General features: G+C 32.1%; 1 protein-coding gene across 2 annotated transcripts in view; it reads left to right on the top strand.

Annotated features, from left to right (window-relative positions):
- Positions 1–14,428, top strand: part of S6KL (S6 Kinase Like) — a 253,183-nt gene that overhangs the window by 223,891 nt on the left and 14,864 nt on the right. For both annotated transcript variants that reach the window (XM_014424257.3, XM_014424256.3), the window contains exon 9: positions 11,680–11,871. In XM_014424257.3, coding sequence (XP_014279743.1) covers positions 11,680–11,871 — 192 coding nt within the window. The remainder of the gene's footprint in view (positions 1–11,679; positions 11,872–14,428) is intronic.

Genomic DNA, 14,428 nt, shown 5'->3' with positions numbered 1-14,428 from the left:
TACGAACAACTAGAAATTAATAGTTTCTGAATTTATTTTGTCAAATATCATAAAAACTATTACTCCTACAAAGATAAACGTTATATAATATTTTATAGTAAATTTAACTAGCTTTAATTTGAGTGCTTAAAGACATCTGTACCATCCTATGGTTTCTAAAATAAAGTTTTTCAAAACTAGAACTTATTGTCCGAACGACTGTAAATCAATTTATTTTAGGAAATATCGTAAAAACTACTATTGCTACGAAGGTAAAGGTCATCAACTACTTTATAGTACGTTAAACTAGCTTTAATTTGAGTGCTAATCTTTTCGTCACATAGTGCCTGGGATATAGATTTCTCAAAATAAATTAACTAGCTACTAATCTATCAGTAGATTTTTAAGAAATGTTGCTTTCATATTTCAGCAAATTTATTCTTCATTAAATAATGTTCTTTTAGATTTTCTAGTGTTGTTGGTAGTTTTTTAGATATAGAGCTCGGAATGAAAAATTAATGTTTTTTAAGGTTTTGAAACAGCCGCCATTTTTTATCCCCTCTACCTTTACTTGGCAGACTCATCAGTTTTGTCTAGTAATTATACATAGTTTTCATTAAAGTTATCAAAAATTATGGTGAAATAACTGCTCTTTTTTCTTCCAGACTCTTGTACTAAAATGTCTCTTTTCTGAACCCACTCTCTGGAAGTTTTATTTATTATAAACATAAACACAAAAATTAAGAACCCCGATGAAGGATTGCAGTGTAGGTTGATCATTAATAAATACTTGAAAAATATTTTGTTTATCTTGACCGCAACACTGGGCAGTATTAATTAAAGGATATTGGTTTCAAAATATAAAATAACTACTTAATTATTTCATTTATGTATGTTTTTATTCGTTTTATTTGCTTCTTATTGTAATTCTATGATTGTGGAGAAGCCGATAATGAGCATTATTATGTCGGTGGTTTCGAAATAATATTAGAAGCCCTCATTAAAATGAAAAATATATATATTTTTTTCATTTTATTTTTAAAATGAGGGTTTTTTGTACCGTTGCCAGTTACCATTTGTAGCAAATTGGGAATTATGTTTCCACCTGAAGGTCGGCCTCATTTATTTTCTCTTTCTCGGATCGTTCCCTTCCTCTCATCTTTTTACTTCTTATTTTTATTTTTAAAATATTAAGTAGTATAAGGGACGGGAAAAAAGCTTTCTCTAGAGATACATTTATTTTGTTCTGTATTTTTTCTTTAACCATTAAACATGAAGAATATATAGTTCGATAAATAAAAGTATATGTATTATTTTATGAATAAAAATTAATAATTAATGAAATAAAATGCCTTTAGAGGTTATTCACTTACGTCACTAAAATTTTATTATGTTTTATTATCAAAGCTTTGCTAAATCTATACCCCGACCGATTCCTCATTCTTGGTGAATATATCGGTACAATGTAAACAAAGATGAGTATTGTTAGTAATGGGCGTTATTCGAATGTTTATCGCATAATTTTTCTGATATAAATGTAATTGATTTATTTCGTTACTATTAGGACTGTAAGGTCGTTGTGTGATGATAATAGTGATATTTTTTAATTATTTATTTAATGTAATTTACAACTGTACAAAATAATACAATAGGTAAATATGTAGTATGTTTCATTTACACTTGAAAATCTTGGGAAGGTACCACCCATTGGTGGTACTTCAAACATTAATTTAAATTAGAAGGTCCCGTGGCCATCTTCTTTTCAGACGCCTTATCAGGGATTGTTAAGGATGAAAGATTAAGAATTAATGGGTTAGGATGGTTAAGGAGTTTGGAATGAAAAGACGCATATTTGTTTTGGGTCAAATCTGCAACGAATGGGATGTTAAGGTCTTTGTGAATGAGTTTATTTGTGACGTAATAAGGAGCATCAAGGATTTTACGTAGGATTTTGGATTTTAAGGATTGGATGCGGGGAGAATTTGATGGTTTGGTGGAGCCCCAGAGCTCAATTCCATATGTCCAAATTGGTCTGATTATTGTAGTGTATACTAATTTTTTGTAGTGAATGGGAAGTTTAGAGCGTTTGTCAAGTAAGTGTTGTAGCAATCGGAATCTACGAGCAGTTTCTTGTCGTTTCAGTCTTGTGTGTGGATTCCAAGTAAGTCTCTTTTCAAGATGGAGTCCTAAGTATTGAATCTGTTCAACAGGCATTAGTGGTGTATTTAGAAAGGATACTGTAGGACAGGAGGGCAGAGGTTTACGACGGAGAGTAAAGGTGATCTGGTGGGATTTGTCAGGATTTAATAGACATATTAAATGAATTATTTCTTTTGGCAAGTGGCACGTGGGACGAATGAGCGATCTAGGTGGAAAATATTCCCCCAATAAAATTAGGAAAATCACATAAATAGTCATTAGCAATAAGGTGAAGCCGCATCTTATTCGGAAAATTAGATGTGCAGCATTAACCTCGGTTCAAAGGTAAGAGAATGGTGGAAACAGTAACTTATACTTGCAGATAAAAGCATTGTATACTTCTCTGAGTAAAGTTTAATTGTCACCGTTTCGAAAATTCAAGATGAAGTTCAAAATATTGTTTCAATCTAAATTTAACTGTCTTTTAGGTATAAATAATTTTTAAATTGTGAAAGTTTAATGTGTAATTCAGTTGTTCAAATATAAAATTTGGCTTATTAATTTGTATTCCGTAAGCTTAATTTAATATATTATATTCTGATTCTTTATGAAGACGTAGGTTTCAATTTCTTATACAGTGATAAAAATCTTCCTACAATGAGCATTACTGTGTTCTTTTGAATTGGATAGTTTCTTTCGACTTTTCGTGGTATTCTCTCAACCTCAAGATATTGTAAGATAAACATCACAACCAAACTTAATTATCTGTTAAATTATCAAATATTTATAAAATCAATCAAATAACAATAATAACCTATTTTTTAAATTAATATCTGTTGTATCTTTCATTATATCCACTACCTTAGTGCAAATACATTACATGGGATATAATGTATTATAATATGTAGTTTTATGGAGTGGGTAGCTCAGTGGTAACACACGTTGCTACTCACTTCACTGTTGTCTTGAGTCAGCCCTGTGCATTCGGAGGCCTTTCGGGGTCCATCCAGTCTCATGAAGTGGGCATCTAGTACAAGAGCCCAAGAGGAGAAACAAGGCAGGATCTCACCCCAATTTTTGATTACTTTAATGAAAACTATGTATAATTACTAGTCAAAATTGATGACCCTGCCAAATATAGGTAGGGGGGGATAAAAAATGGCGGCTGTTTCAAAGCGATAAAAAAAACTAATTTTTCATTCGGAGCTCTATATCTCAAAAACTGCCAACAAAACTAGAAAATATAAGAGAATATTATTTAAAGAAGAGTAAATTTGCTGAAATATTAGCCCTAATAGAATATTTACGTCCAATAGTTCTCGAGATATAGCTTTTTAAAAAGCAACATTTCATAAAAATGTTGTATGGGACGTACTGAAAGATCAGTAGTTAGTGAATTTATTTTGAAAAATCTGTATCTCAAAAACCATTTGACGTACAGATGTCTATTAGCACTAAAATTAAAGCTAGTTTAATGAGGTATAAAGTATGCTATGCTGTTTACCTTCGTAGGAGTAATAGTTTACATGAAATCTGCTAAAATAAACTGATTTATGGTTGTGCGTATGTGAATATCATAAAAAATACTACCCCTACGAAGATAAGTGTCATAAACTACTTTTTAGTAAGTTAAATTTCCTTTATTTTGAGTGCTGGCAGACATATGTGTGTATTATGGATCTAGGGATATATTTTTTCAAAAATCCAACATTTTATGCGAACAACTATAAATTAACATTTTGTGAGTTTATTTTGTCAAATATCATAAAAACTATTACTCCTACAAAGATAAACGTTATATAATATTATATGTTAATATTAATATTAACTTGCTTTAATTTGAGTGCTGGCAGAGATCTGTACGTCCTATGGTTTCTGAAATAAAGTTTTTTCAAAACTCGAACTTATTGTTCGAACAACTATAAATCATTTTATTTTTGGAAATATCTTAAAACTACTATTCCTACGAAGGTAAAAGTCATCAACTACTTTATAGTCCATTAAACTAGCTTTAATTTGAGTGCAAATAGATATGTGTACGTCTCATAGTTCCTGAGATATAGATTTCTCAAAATAAATTAGCTAACTTCTCATCGTTCAAAATATTATTAAGAAATTTTGCTGTTTAAAAAGCTATATCTCGAGAACTATTGGACGTAAATATTCTATTAGGGCTAATATTTCAGCAAATTTACTCTTCTTTAAATAATGTTCTCTTAGATTTTTTAGTTTTGTTGGCAGTTTTTAAGATATAGAGCTCCGAATGAAAAATTAATGTTTTTTAAGGTTTTGAAACAGCCACCATTTTTTATTCCCCCTACCTGTACGTGGCAGACTCATCAATTTTGACTAGTAATTAAACATAGTTTTCATTAAAGTAATCAAAAATTAGGGTGAGAAAACTGTACTAACCCTTCATTGAGTAAAAATCTAGCAGTCTAGTGCAATTCAAACTAAATCACCTCCTTGTACAACCGTTAGTCTTGTAACAATTCTTCCTTACAAAGTACTGCACCACTGACCCTTTCTGGGTTGTTGGCGTATAAATTTTCTATTTATTTATTTGGAGTGGGTTTCAACCCATTCCGGAATTCTTGTTTTTATTTCATTTATATTACCAAATATATTGCTTAGGATAATGAATATTAGCTAATACTAGTTGTTGCCTCTTCGATTTGTACAAATACTCTACCGTACTAAACATTGACACTTTTTTCCTTCGTAAATTATTATCGGATTCATAATCATAATCATTTTAGATTACAAATTAATGTGTGCATTTTTTCTGACTGATTAATCACGCGAATTATTAAAAAAAAAGTCAGTTATTTCATCCCAGTTTTTTATTACTTTAATGAATATAATATGTAATATGTACGAAAACTAGTCGAAATTGATTAGTCTGCCCATCATAGTTAGGGGGAATAAAAACTGGCGGCTGTTTCAAAACGTTAAAATAAATTTAATTGTTCATTCGGATCTCCTATCTTTAAAACTAGCTGCAACACTAAAAAACCTAATGGATCATCATTTAAAGTAGAGTACATTTGCCTAAATATGAGCCCTAAAATAGTTGTTTACTCTCAATAGTTCCTGAGGTGCACTTTATCAAAAAATTGATAGCGCAATTTTTTTTTTTTATAATTTATTTATTGATATTTACAACTGTATACACATATGTACAACAAGTAAATTTGCTGTAGGTGACATAGTAACATGATAAAAACATGTGGAGAATCTACCCACTGATAGAACTCCAATAACATTTCTAGAGAAGATCTCGAGGCCATCCTCTTTTCAGACGCCTAGGAGGATTATTAGGTAATGAAGGAGAAGCCAGGTTAGAAACAAGTGGATTTGGGTGGATGAGAAGTTTATTATGGAAGGAACGGTATCTGGTTCTGGCCAAATCGGCAACATATGTAATATTGAGGTCCTGATGGATGACTTGATTTGTGACAAAGTAAGGAGCATTAAGGATTTTACGAAGGATTTTGGACTGTAAGGATTGGATTCTGGAGGAATTAGATGGTTTAGTCAACTCAATATGTCCAGTCAATCAATCAATCAAAGGTCAACTCCATATGTCCAGATGGGCCTTATAATAGTCATGTAGATCAGTCTTTTGTAATGGATTGGCAATTTAGACCGTTTGTCTAGTAAATGTTGCAATAGTCGGAATCTACGAGTAGTTTCTTATCTTTTTAGTCTTGTATGAGGATTCCATGTCAGTCGTTTGTCGAAATGTAGTCCTAAGTAACGGATCTGTTCGACAGGAATTGTGCAATTTAAAAATGTTTTCTGGAATAAAATTAGCATTAATGATACTTCAATATTTGCTTTTTAATGACATTTACTGCCATGCACTTGTGTGGTTTAGCTAAAAACTGAACCATTTTCTGAAAAGATATTATCTTTTTTTTTTTTTTTTACTTAAAAGAGCTCAAAAATGATTTGTTTCTATCTCCGAAACAGCCGCCATTTTAAGTCCCCCTAACCATAGAGTCATCAATTTTGAATCAACTGTATGCAGTCATTAAAATAATAATAAATTGGGATGAAATAACTATTTTATCCTCTTGGGCTCTTGGAATATTGATGTTAAATATTTTTACTTGAGACGAAAGGTTCCCGAGCTTTGTAGTATAATTTTTATATATTTTATCATTGTTTTGCAAAGATAAAAATTGATTGAGCCAATCAATACCTTGCTCAGAACTTAGAGAAGTTTTTAATTGGAATTTGGAGTGTTATAGTGCTTCAGGGCCGTTAATTAGCCTCCGGGAACTTATTTTGTAAAGTTTTTCTTCCTTTAGCGAAGTTCCTTCTTGAATCGCTCGGCCAACTTGGAAGATTTAATTACTAATCTCATAAATAAAAAGAAGGTTTTAATATTTAATTGTTAATTAGGCTGTTCTACGCCTAACGGCACTTAGACTATAGTAAGATAAAGATAAAGAGAAATTAAAATTTCAAACTTTTCATAAGATCTTGTTAATGATACACTTGGCAAAGTAGTGTGATGAGATAGGGATATACTCACATTACAATTTCAAGTACGAAGTTTTGAATATATCTTTTCGGTAATCGAAAATTTAATTTAAAGTTTAGATAGATTTGTTGCTTGACAAAAATACTTTAAGTTAACTTATTAAAAAAAAAAGTGTTAAAATAAATAATTTAATTTCTATCCATTTTAGTCTCAACAAATTTTATTTTTCTTAAAAGTCCGACGTGTCGGCCAATCCGGCCATCTTCAGGGACAATCTACTGCAAAACATCTTTTATTACTTATTTATGTATGATCCTCAAACATTTCAAATTACATAATATACATACATAAATAAGTAATAAAAGCTGTTTTGTAGTAGATTGTCCCTGAAGATGGCCGGATTGGCCGAAACGTCGAACTTTTAAGAAAAATAAAATGTATTGAGACTAAAATGGATAGAAATTAAATTATTTATTTTAACAAAATTAACCAGTCTCAAGAAAGTGTTTAAGATTATAAATTAAAAAACGTGTTTTTAAAACGCCCATATAGTTTTGATTTATTCTATAATCCGATTTCTTTCATATTTTTCATATAAAAAAAAGTTTTGTAAATTGTTTATAGTATTTACTGGTAAAATAATTAAACCTTAAAATTTAGAGATTTTGTTTATGTATTTTGTATATATTATTTTTTATTTTTTGTAGGAATGTGTACAATTAACACTATTACTCATTGCCTAAGTTTGTGCCAGATTGTAATATTATGAATAAATAAATATACACCACTAAGAAAAAAAGTTAAAATTCAGTTAAACCAATCAAAAAGTATATGTTCAAAAGATCGGCCTTACATTAATCAGCTAGTGGGGCATGTATTGAACTGATTTCTGTAACTAATAACAATTTTAATTTTTAAATCAAGATATTTAAAAAACTCAAGAAGCTTTATAAATGGAAAATCTGCCACTGTTTTAGGCTATGTAAGAAAATAAAACGTGGCTATATAAAACAATTAAATAAATTCTTTATTCATTCACGTAACTTTTATCAATTATATTACTTTTGTTATTTATATACATTTTTTTTTGGGCAGTTAAGAATCACGATTGATTATTTATGTTTTATGCCTTTAAAAAAAACAACTAAATATAAGAACATTTAAACAAAAACACTTCAACTTATTATACAATGATTTATTATTTATTTTATCGGTAAATAAGTAACAATAAAACAGTGTCTTAATTAGGGGGAATTATTATTACAGACCTTAATATCTGGCCTGTCCAATTACACGACTTTCCTTATCATTTAGGTTACTCCCTCCTGTATCTTCACTAATATTGCTCTGATAAAGATTTTATTATTTTTTATTTTGTTTTATTTCTCGTTTTAATTATTCTTCCAACGAGCATCTGGAATGTTCCACGAGATGCATAGATTTCGAAAAACAACTTAATAAGCCTCAACTGGATGGTTTTCTATGCAAAACAAAAGTATAAATGATACTTAACAATAACAAAATTCTAACGAGCCATACCTTCGTTAAGACTAGTCCGATTTAAACTTTTTCTTTTAATATGGATTTTGGACTCAGAGAGCTCTAAAAAAGATAGACCCGTTCAAAAACCGCATGTCGAAAATTTCACCCGACTACATTACTATCCTTATCTAGGAGGTAAGGAGAGTAGCAACTTGAGTTCTTATTTATTTAAGTAAATGTTTTAAAAAGGACCGTTGCTTAAAGAGATTTAGTGGGGTGGGTCGAACGGGAAGAATTGCCTTCTAATATTTTTTGTGTTATGATCTCCTCTTGTTAGATGGTGGCATGCCGTACATCGACCAACATACTCGCTAAAAGTGTCAGTTTGAAATTCATGAGTTCAAGAGGAGGAAAAGGCAGTTATTTCACCACTATTTTTTATTACTTTAATAAAATCTATGTATAATTACTGGTCAAAATTGATGAGTGTGCCAAGTATAGGTAGAGGGAATAAAAAATGGCAGCTGTTTCAAAACGTTGAAAAAAATTATGTTTTTATTCGGAGCTCTACATCTTTAAAACTACCCACAACCCAAGAAAATATCATTTAAAGTAGAGTTAATTTACTAAAATATGAGCTCTAATAGAGCTACTTACGTTCAACAGTTTCAGCATTTAAAAAAGCAACATTTCATTTAATATGCACTGAAAAATCAGTTGTGAATTTATTTTGAGAAATCAATATCTCAAAAACCATTCCACGTATAAATGTCTATCAGCACTCAAATTAAAGCTAGTGCTATAAAGTAGTATATGACATTTATCTTCGTAGGAGTAGTAGTTTTCATGATATTCGACAAAATGAATTCACAAAGTGTTGATTTCTAGTTGTTCCGACAAACACTTTGATTTATGAATAAATATATCTCAGAGAAAATAAGACGTTCAAATGTTTACCAGCACTCAAATTAAAGCTAGTTAAATGTACTATAAAGTAGTTAATGAGGTTTATCTTCGTGAGGATAGTAGTTTTTATGATATTTGACAAAATAAATTACAAAATGTTGATTTCTAGTTGTTCGGAGAGACTTTTTTGATTTATGAAAAAATATATGTCCTCTTAGGTTTTCCAATGTTGTTGGTAGTTTTAGAGATATAGAGCTCCGAATAAAAACAATTTTTTTTAACGTTTTGAAACAGCCGCCATCTTTTATTCCCTCTGCTATACTTGGCAGACTCATCAATTTCGACTAGTAATTATATACATAGTTTTAATTAAATTAGTTCAACATTTTTTTTCTCCTTTTTTCCAGGTAGGAAAAGGTAGGATAAGAAAGTATTACAATCGTTTAAAATTTCTAGTTTTTTACCAGCATGCTACGGAAAATACATCTCTGCTAATAACTGACTCGATTTCTATGTTTTTCTTTTTTCAGGTAATTTTATTACAATTTCACATAGAGACAAGTCTTCATTCGGATTTGTTTTCCCCCTGACTTCTGAAGGAACATTTGTATCAAATTTTAAGAAAATTCAACTCTGTAATCGCGTAACCGACAGGCGGAAAGCCAATTGGTCAAGTTGGAACAAGAACCCGCTTACGCCCAGTCAAAAATTGTTGTTTACATTGTGGTATTGCATCTAAAACCTTAAACTTGATTTGACTTATTTGCAAACTGATAATTGCTCGATACGATGGGGACAGTTGAGTAAGAAGGAAATGGTATAAGTTTAGCGACGGACAACAAATGGTGAGAGGTCGTTGCTTCGGATGGGGGGAGATTGTAAAAACTCGACGCTCCCTATCCGGGCCCCGGAGTACCGTCATTTCGATGCCCTCTCCCTTCTCCTTCTTTATCTGTTCGTTCACCTTCGCTTCTCGCAATATTCTTGTCTCCTCTCTCTTACTCATATATCTCATTCCTAATTTTTCTATCTTGCGACTTTCTTGAAAAAACAACGGGATACCATGCTATAAATAGGTTCGCACTCTTGTTCCAACTAAACATGTGATTGGTCGAAAGTTTATTAACCTTTGTCGAGTCATTTATTTGTAGCCATTGATTTACGAAAGGTGGACTAGAATACAAGTATGGTTTCGTTCCTTAACTTCATCATCATCTGTGAGGGCCTGCATATTGCTAGCATACACTTTTAGAATGAGTTGCAATCCTTACTGCATTACCTGTAAGTATTATTTTACTATTAAAAGAATGCTACGAGGTCGTTAAAAAATATTTTTGTATTAATTCAGTACGAACATTAAAGTCTCCATTCTGATCCTTATTCTACTCCGACGTAAAGAATGCACATATCGGTGTTTAATTTGACTATAAATTTAATCAATCTTCTATCCCATTATTTTACCATTATTCATTACCATTTAATTATGATTTTCATTTCGTTTTATAAATTTTACTAAAAATGCCGGAAGATTGGAATTCGTGGTCTATTGAGGCACTTGTGGAAAATAGGCCTAAAGGGCCATACACACAGAAGAACAGCATTGCTAGAAGCCATATTGTACAGTCGCGGACATTTGTACCATATATGGGCATGTGCTGTTGTGCAACAACACTGTATTTATCACACTCTTACGGCGCTGGAGGTTGGCCGCAAATGGAACATAATATGCGCAATTTAATATACTTAAATTTCGTTCAGAATGTCCATTTTATAAAAATGTTTAGTTTTCGATTAATAAACAAAAAATTTAAAGAAGTTCCAACTTTTTTTTTTCGTAGTGCAGCCGGTGTCTGGCAAATCTGAGATTCACATTCAGTACCCCCAGAAAACACAGAATTGTTAAGAAAAATGCTTGTACACTTTTTTTCTAGAAAACATTCTTTTAGAAATTGTCGAAAGTATTTTAATAGCGGCGTAGTAGGGTAATAGAAAATAAAATATGATATGCGCATGATAGTCAATTTTATATACTTTGATTTTGTATAGAATGTTAATTTTCAAAAAAATGTTTAGTTTATTCGGTAAATATTTTGTTGTTTTCTCATTCTCTACAAGGATGTCTCCGCCGTGTTATGAAGTATTTTTGGAGTTATTGCTCACTAACCCTGCACCTTCCATTCCTACAAGTTCTTAGGGCTGGTTCTCTCACGAAGAAGGGTGGTTCCCTAGACTTGTTACCGCAAGAGGTCTGGAGACTGGAGGAGACCCCCCCCGCTCGTGTCACTGCAACGTCTCGTGGATTTCTTCTCTTGCATATACATATCCCTTTACAATGGTTGTAGATTGGTTCTCCTTGCATTTTGGTAACGTCTAAAGACTCGTGCCCTTGTGAGTGGTTTTTCGTCTCTAAAACCAAGGACTAATAATTCAAATTAGGACACCAAGGACACCGAGTTCAAATTTGGCAGAATGGTTCAAATTCTGTCCATTTTGCCCTATTTCGATTACGGTTGGAGTCTTGGTTTACATATCTAACTTTTAATGTTAATGCTTTATATAACTTTCTTTTTTAAGATTGTACTTGTATTTGTGATTCGTTATCACCTATTTGATTCAGCACTAATTAATTAACAACATTTTGTTTGTGTACTGCGATAACCTGTTGTCTTATATTTTTCCAGTTCGTAAGCAGTGGAAACTCAAAAACTCCAGGAGAGCTACCGACTCACTGTGAGGAACTTTCGAAAGCAGGATTTGATTTGGTGAAGAGGCTCCTCACTGCCGACCCAATGCGGCGCCTTCGCTCCATCCTCACCTTACAGACTGTACCATTCTTCTTGGGATTCGACTTGTCCAAAGTCAAAATGAGAAAGGTATTCTAAATCATACATTGATATCAAAACCGCAACATTAATATAACACAATCGTGTATTATTTTTGCAATAAATTGTATGAATTGACATAGGTATATGTCAATTCATACATCTGTGTACTAAACAGTTTTATTTTGAAAATAACAAAACAATTTTTTTTTTTAATATCGTTATTGAAATTTACAACTGTATATTATATAATACATTCAGTAAATTTGATCTTAGTTAAAATGGAGTGTTACAGGCGTGTAGAGAAACTTCCCATTGGTAGCACTCTAATAACATTTTACATTAGCAGGTCTCATGGCCATCTTGTTTTCAGGCGCCTAGGAGGATTGTCAAGAATGGAAGAGGATGCAAGGTTAGAAACTAGGGGGTTTGAGTCGTTAAGGAGTTTATAATGGAAGGAGTAATATATGGTTCGGGCTAGATCGGTTTCATAGGGAACATTGAGGTCTTTATGTATGATTTTATTTGTGACAAAGTAAGGAGCATTGAGGATTTTACGAAGGATTTTGGATTGTCAGTATTGGATACGAGAGGAATTCGAAGGTTTAGTGGAGCCCCAAAGCTCAACTCTATAAAAACAAATTTTAAGCATAATTTTTGTTGTTGAGGCCAAGATATGGTTAGGTGTGGAGGTTATGCTCGTGGAACAGATATTATATTACTTTACATCAAATAATTAACTGTTTCATTCTACACTTACAGTTTGTTCATAAAAATTATCTCTTTTCTTCTTTTTTATTAATTAGTTATTTTTTAGATTTTTTGTTTAGGTTTTATATAAATAATTATCTCTCGTATGAACTATGCTTGAAACACATATTTATATATATATGCTTAAAACAAAAATAAAATGTACTATTATCTCGCAACGAAATCACATGCAAGTGCTCCAGCTAGCTCATTACTTCAGTAATTCTCTACATTGCCCAGTGCTGTCAATTGCTAGGCTCCGTACTCAGGGATTCCTTTATTCACATCCAGGCGGTATTTACTGACATCTTCAGCTGTAGTTTCGGACCTCTTTCCTAGTTTGAGGCAACTCCCAGATAATTTCATGGAATACACGGCGCTGCTTCGAAAGAGTAATGACCGTGTTTGGTGGTTCAAGAAAGGATTTACAAACATCTAGTAAATGTATTTTTGAACTCACCAAAACAATAAAGTCTATTTCAATGCCGTCATTAATTTTTCGGACCAGCTGTATATTTTCTGTGTCATTGTTCTTTTGAAAATTCCAAAACACTTTACATTTGTTCCCTATATCTTAAATAATCTTAAATAGAAATGGCCGAGGAATTGGCGTATGATATTATGCTAGCATTTTGAAATTAAATTTATTTATTGATATTTACAACTGTACATAAATACATCAAGTAAATTTGAGGAAATCATAGTGGTATGGTACAGGAATGTAGAGAAACTAGCCAATGGTAACTCTCTAAAAACATTTTTAAAATATAAGGTCTCGAGGCCATCTTCCTTTCAGACGCCTCGGAGGATTGTCCGGAATAAAAGAGGAAGCAAGATTAGAAACTAATGGGTTTGAGTGGTTAGGGAGTTTGTAATAGAAGGATTGATATCTGGTTCGGGCTAGATCGGTTACAAATGGAACATTAAGGTCTTTGTGGATGATTTTATTTGTGACAAAGTAGGGAGCATTTAGGATTTTATGAAGGATTTTGGATTGTAATGATTGGATACGAGAGGAATTCGAAGGTTTAGTGGAGCCCCAAAGCTCAACGCCGTATGTCCAGATTGGTCTTATAATTGTCATGTAAATCAGTCTTTTGTAATGAATTGGAAGTTTGGACCGTTTGTCTAGTAAGTGCTGTAATAGTCGAAATCGACTTGGAGTTTCCTGTCTTTTCAGTCTTGTGTGAGGATTCCAGGTTAGTCGTTTGTCCAGATGTAGTCCAAGGTAGCGGATCTGTTCAACAGGGTAAGGGTAACATTATTGAAGTATACTGTAGGGCAGCCAGTAGGTTTACGACGTAGGATAAAGGTAATATGATGGATATTAAATAAAAAAAATAAATCAAAATAAACAACGAACCTAATAGGCTCGGAGAAAAGCAATTGACCAATTAAATATTTAGTTTTGAGATAGAGTAGGGTATTCCAAGGCAATGTTTGTGACTTCATGGGAATTGACCCAAGAAATTGTTACATATAAAATTGTTCGAAAAGTGACATCATTTTCTGATCAAATGGCAGTTTAGACCAAGAGATTACTTTTTCGGTGGCCATTACCAGGGTCGTAGCTAGGAAGTGCCCGCCATGGGCGTTGGTTCAAAGAGGGCACAAAATTAACTATGAAAATATTTTCATTCTCAAAATTAACCATTTTTAAATTTTCTTTTGTGATAACAATTTTTTTATTTAAAAAAACAAGCAATTTTACAGAAATTCTAAAAAATTGTTGAGACTACCCGGGTATTGGAGGTTGCAAACGCCCTAGGACCTTGCTAGCAGTACACTAAGAAAGGCCATCCACCAAGTGTCCTGGCTCGAATCAGATGTGATTTTTCGGACAGCATCATTGTAATAA

The sequence above is a fragment of the Halyomorpha halys genome, unplaced genomic scaffold (genome assembly GCF_000696795.3).
Source record: "Halyomorpha halys isolate HHAL.00 unplaced genomic scaffold, Hhal_1.1 Scaffold459.1, whole genome shotgun sequence".
In the NCBI taxonomy this organism is placed as follows: Eukaryota; Metazoa; Arthropoda; class Insecta; order Hemiptera; family Pentatomidae; genus Halyomorpha; species Halyomorpha halys.
This window is presented reverse-complemented; position numbering and strand designations above follow the sequence as displayed.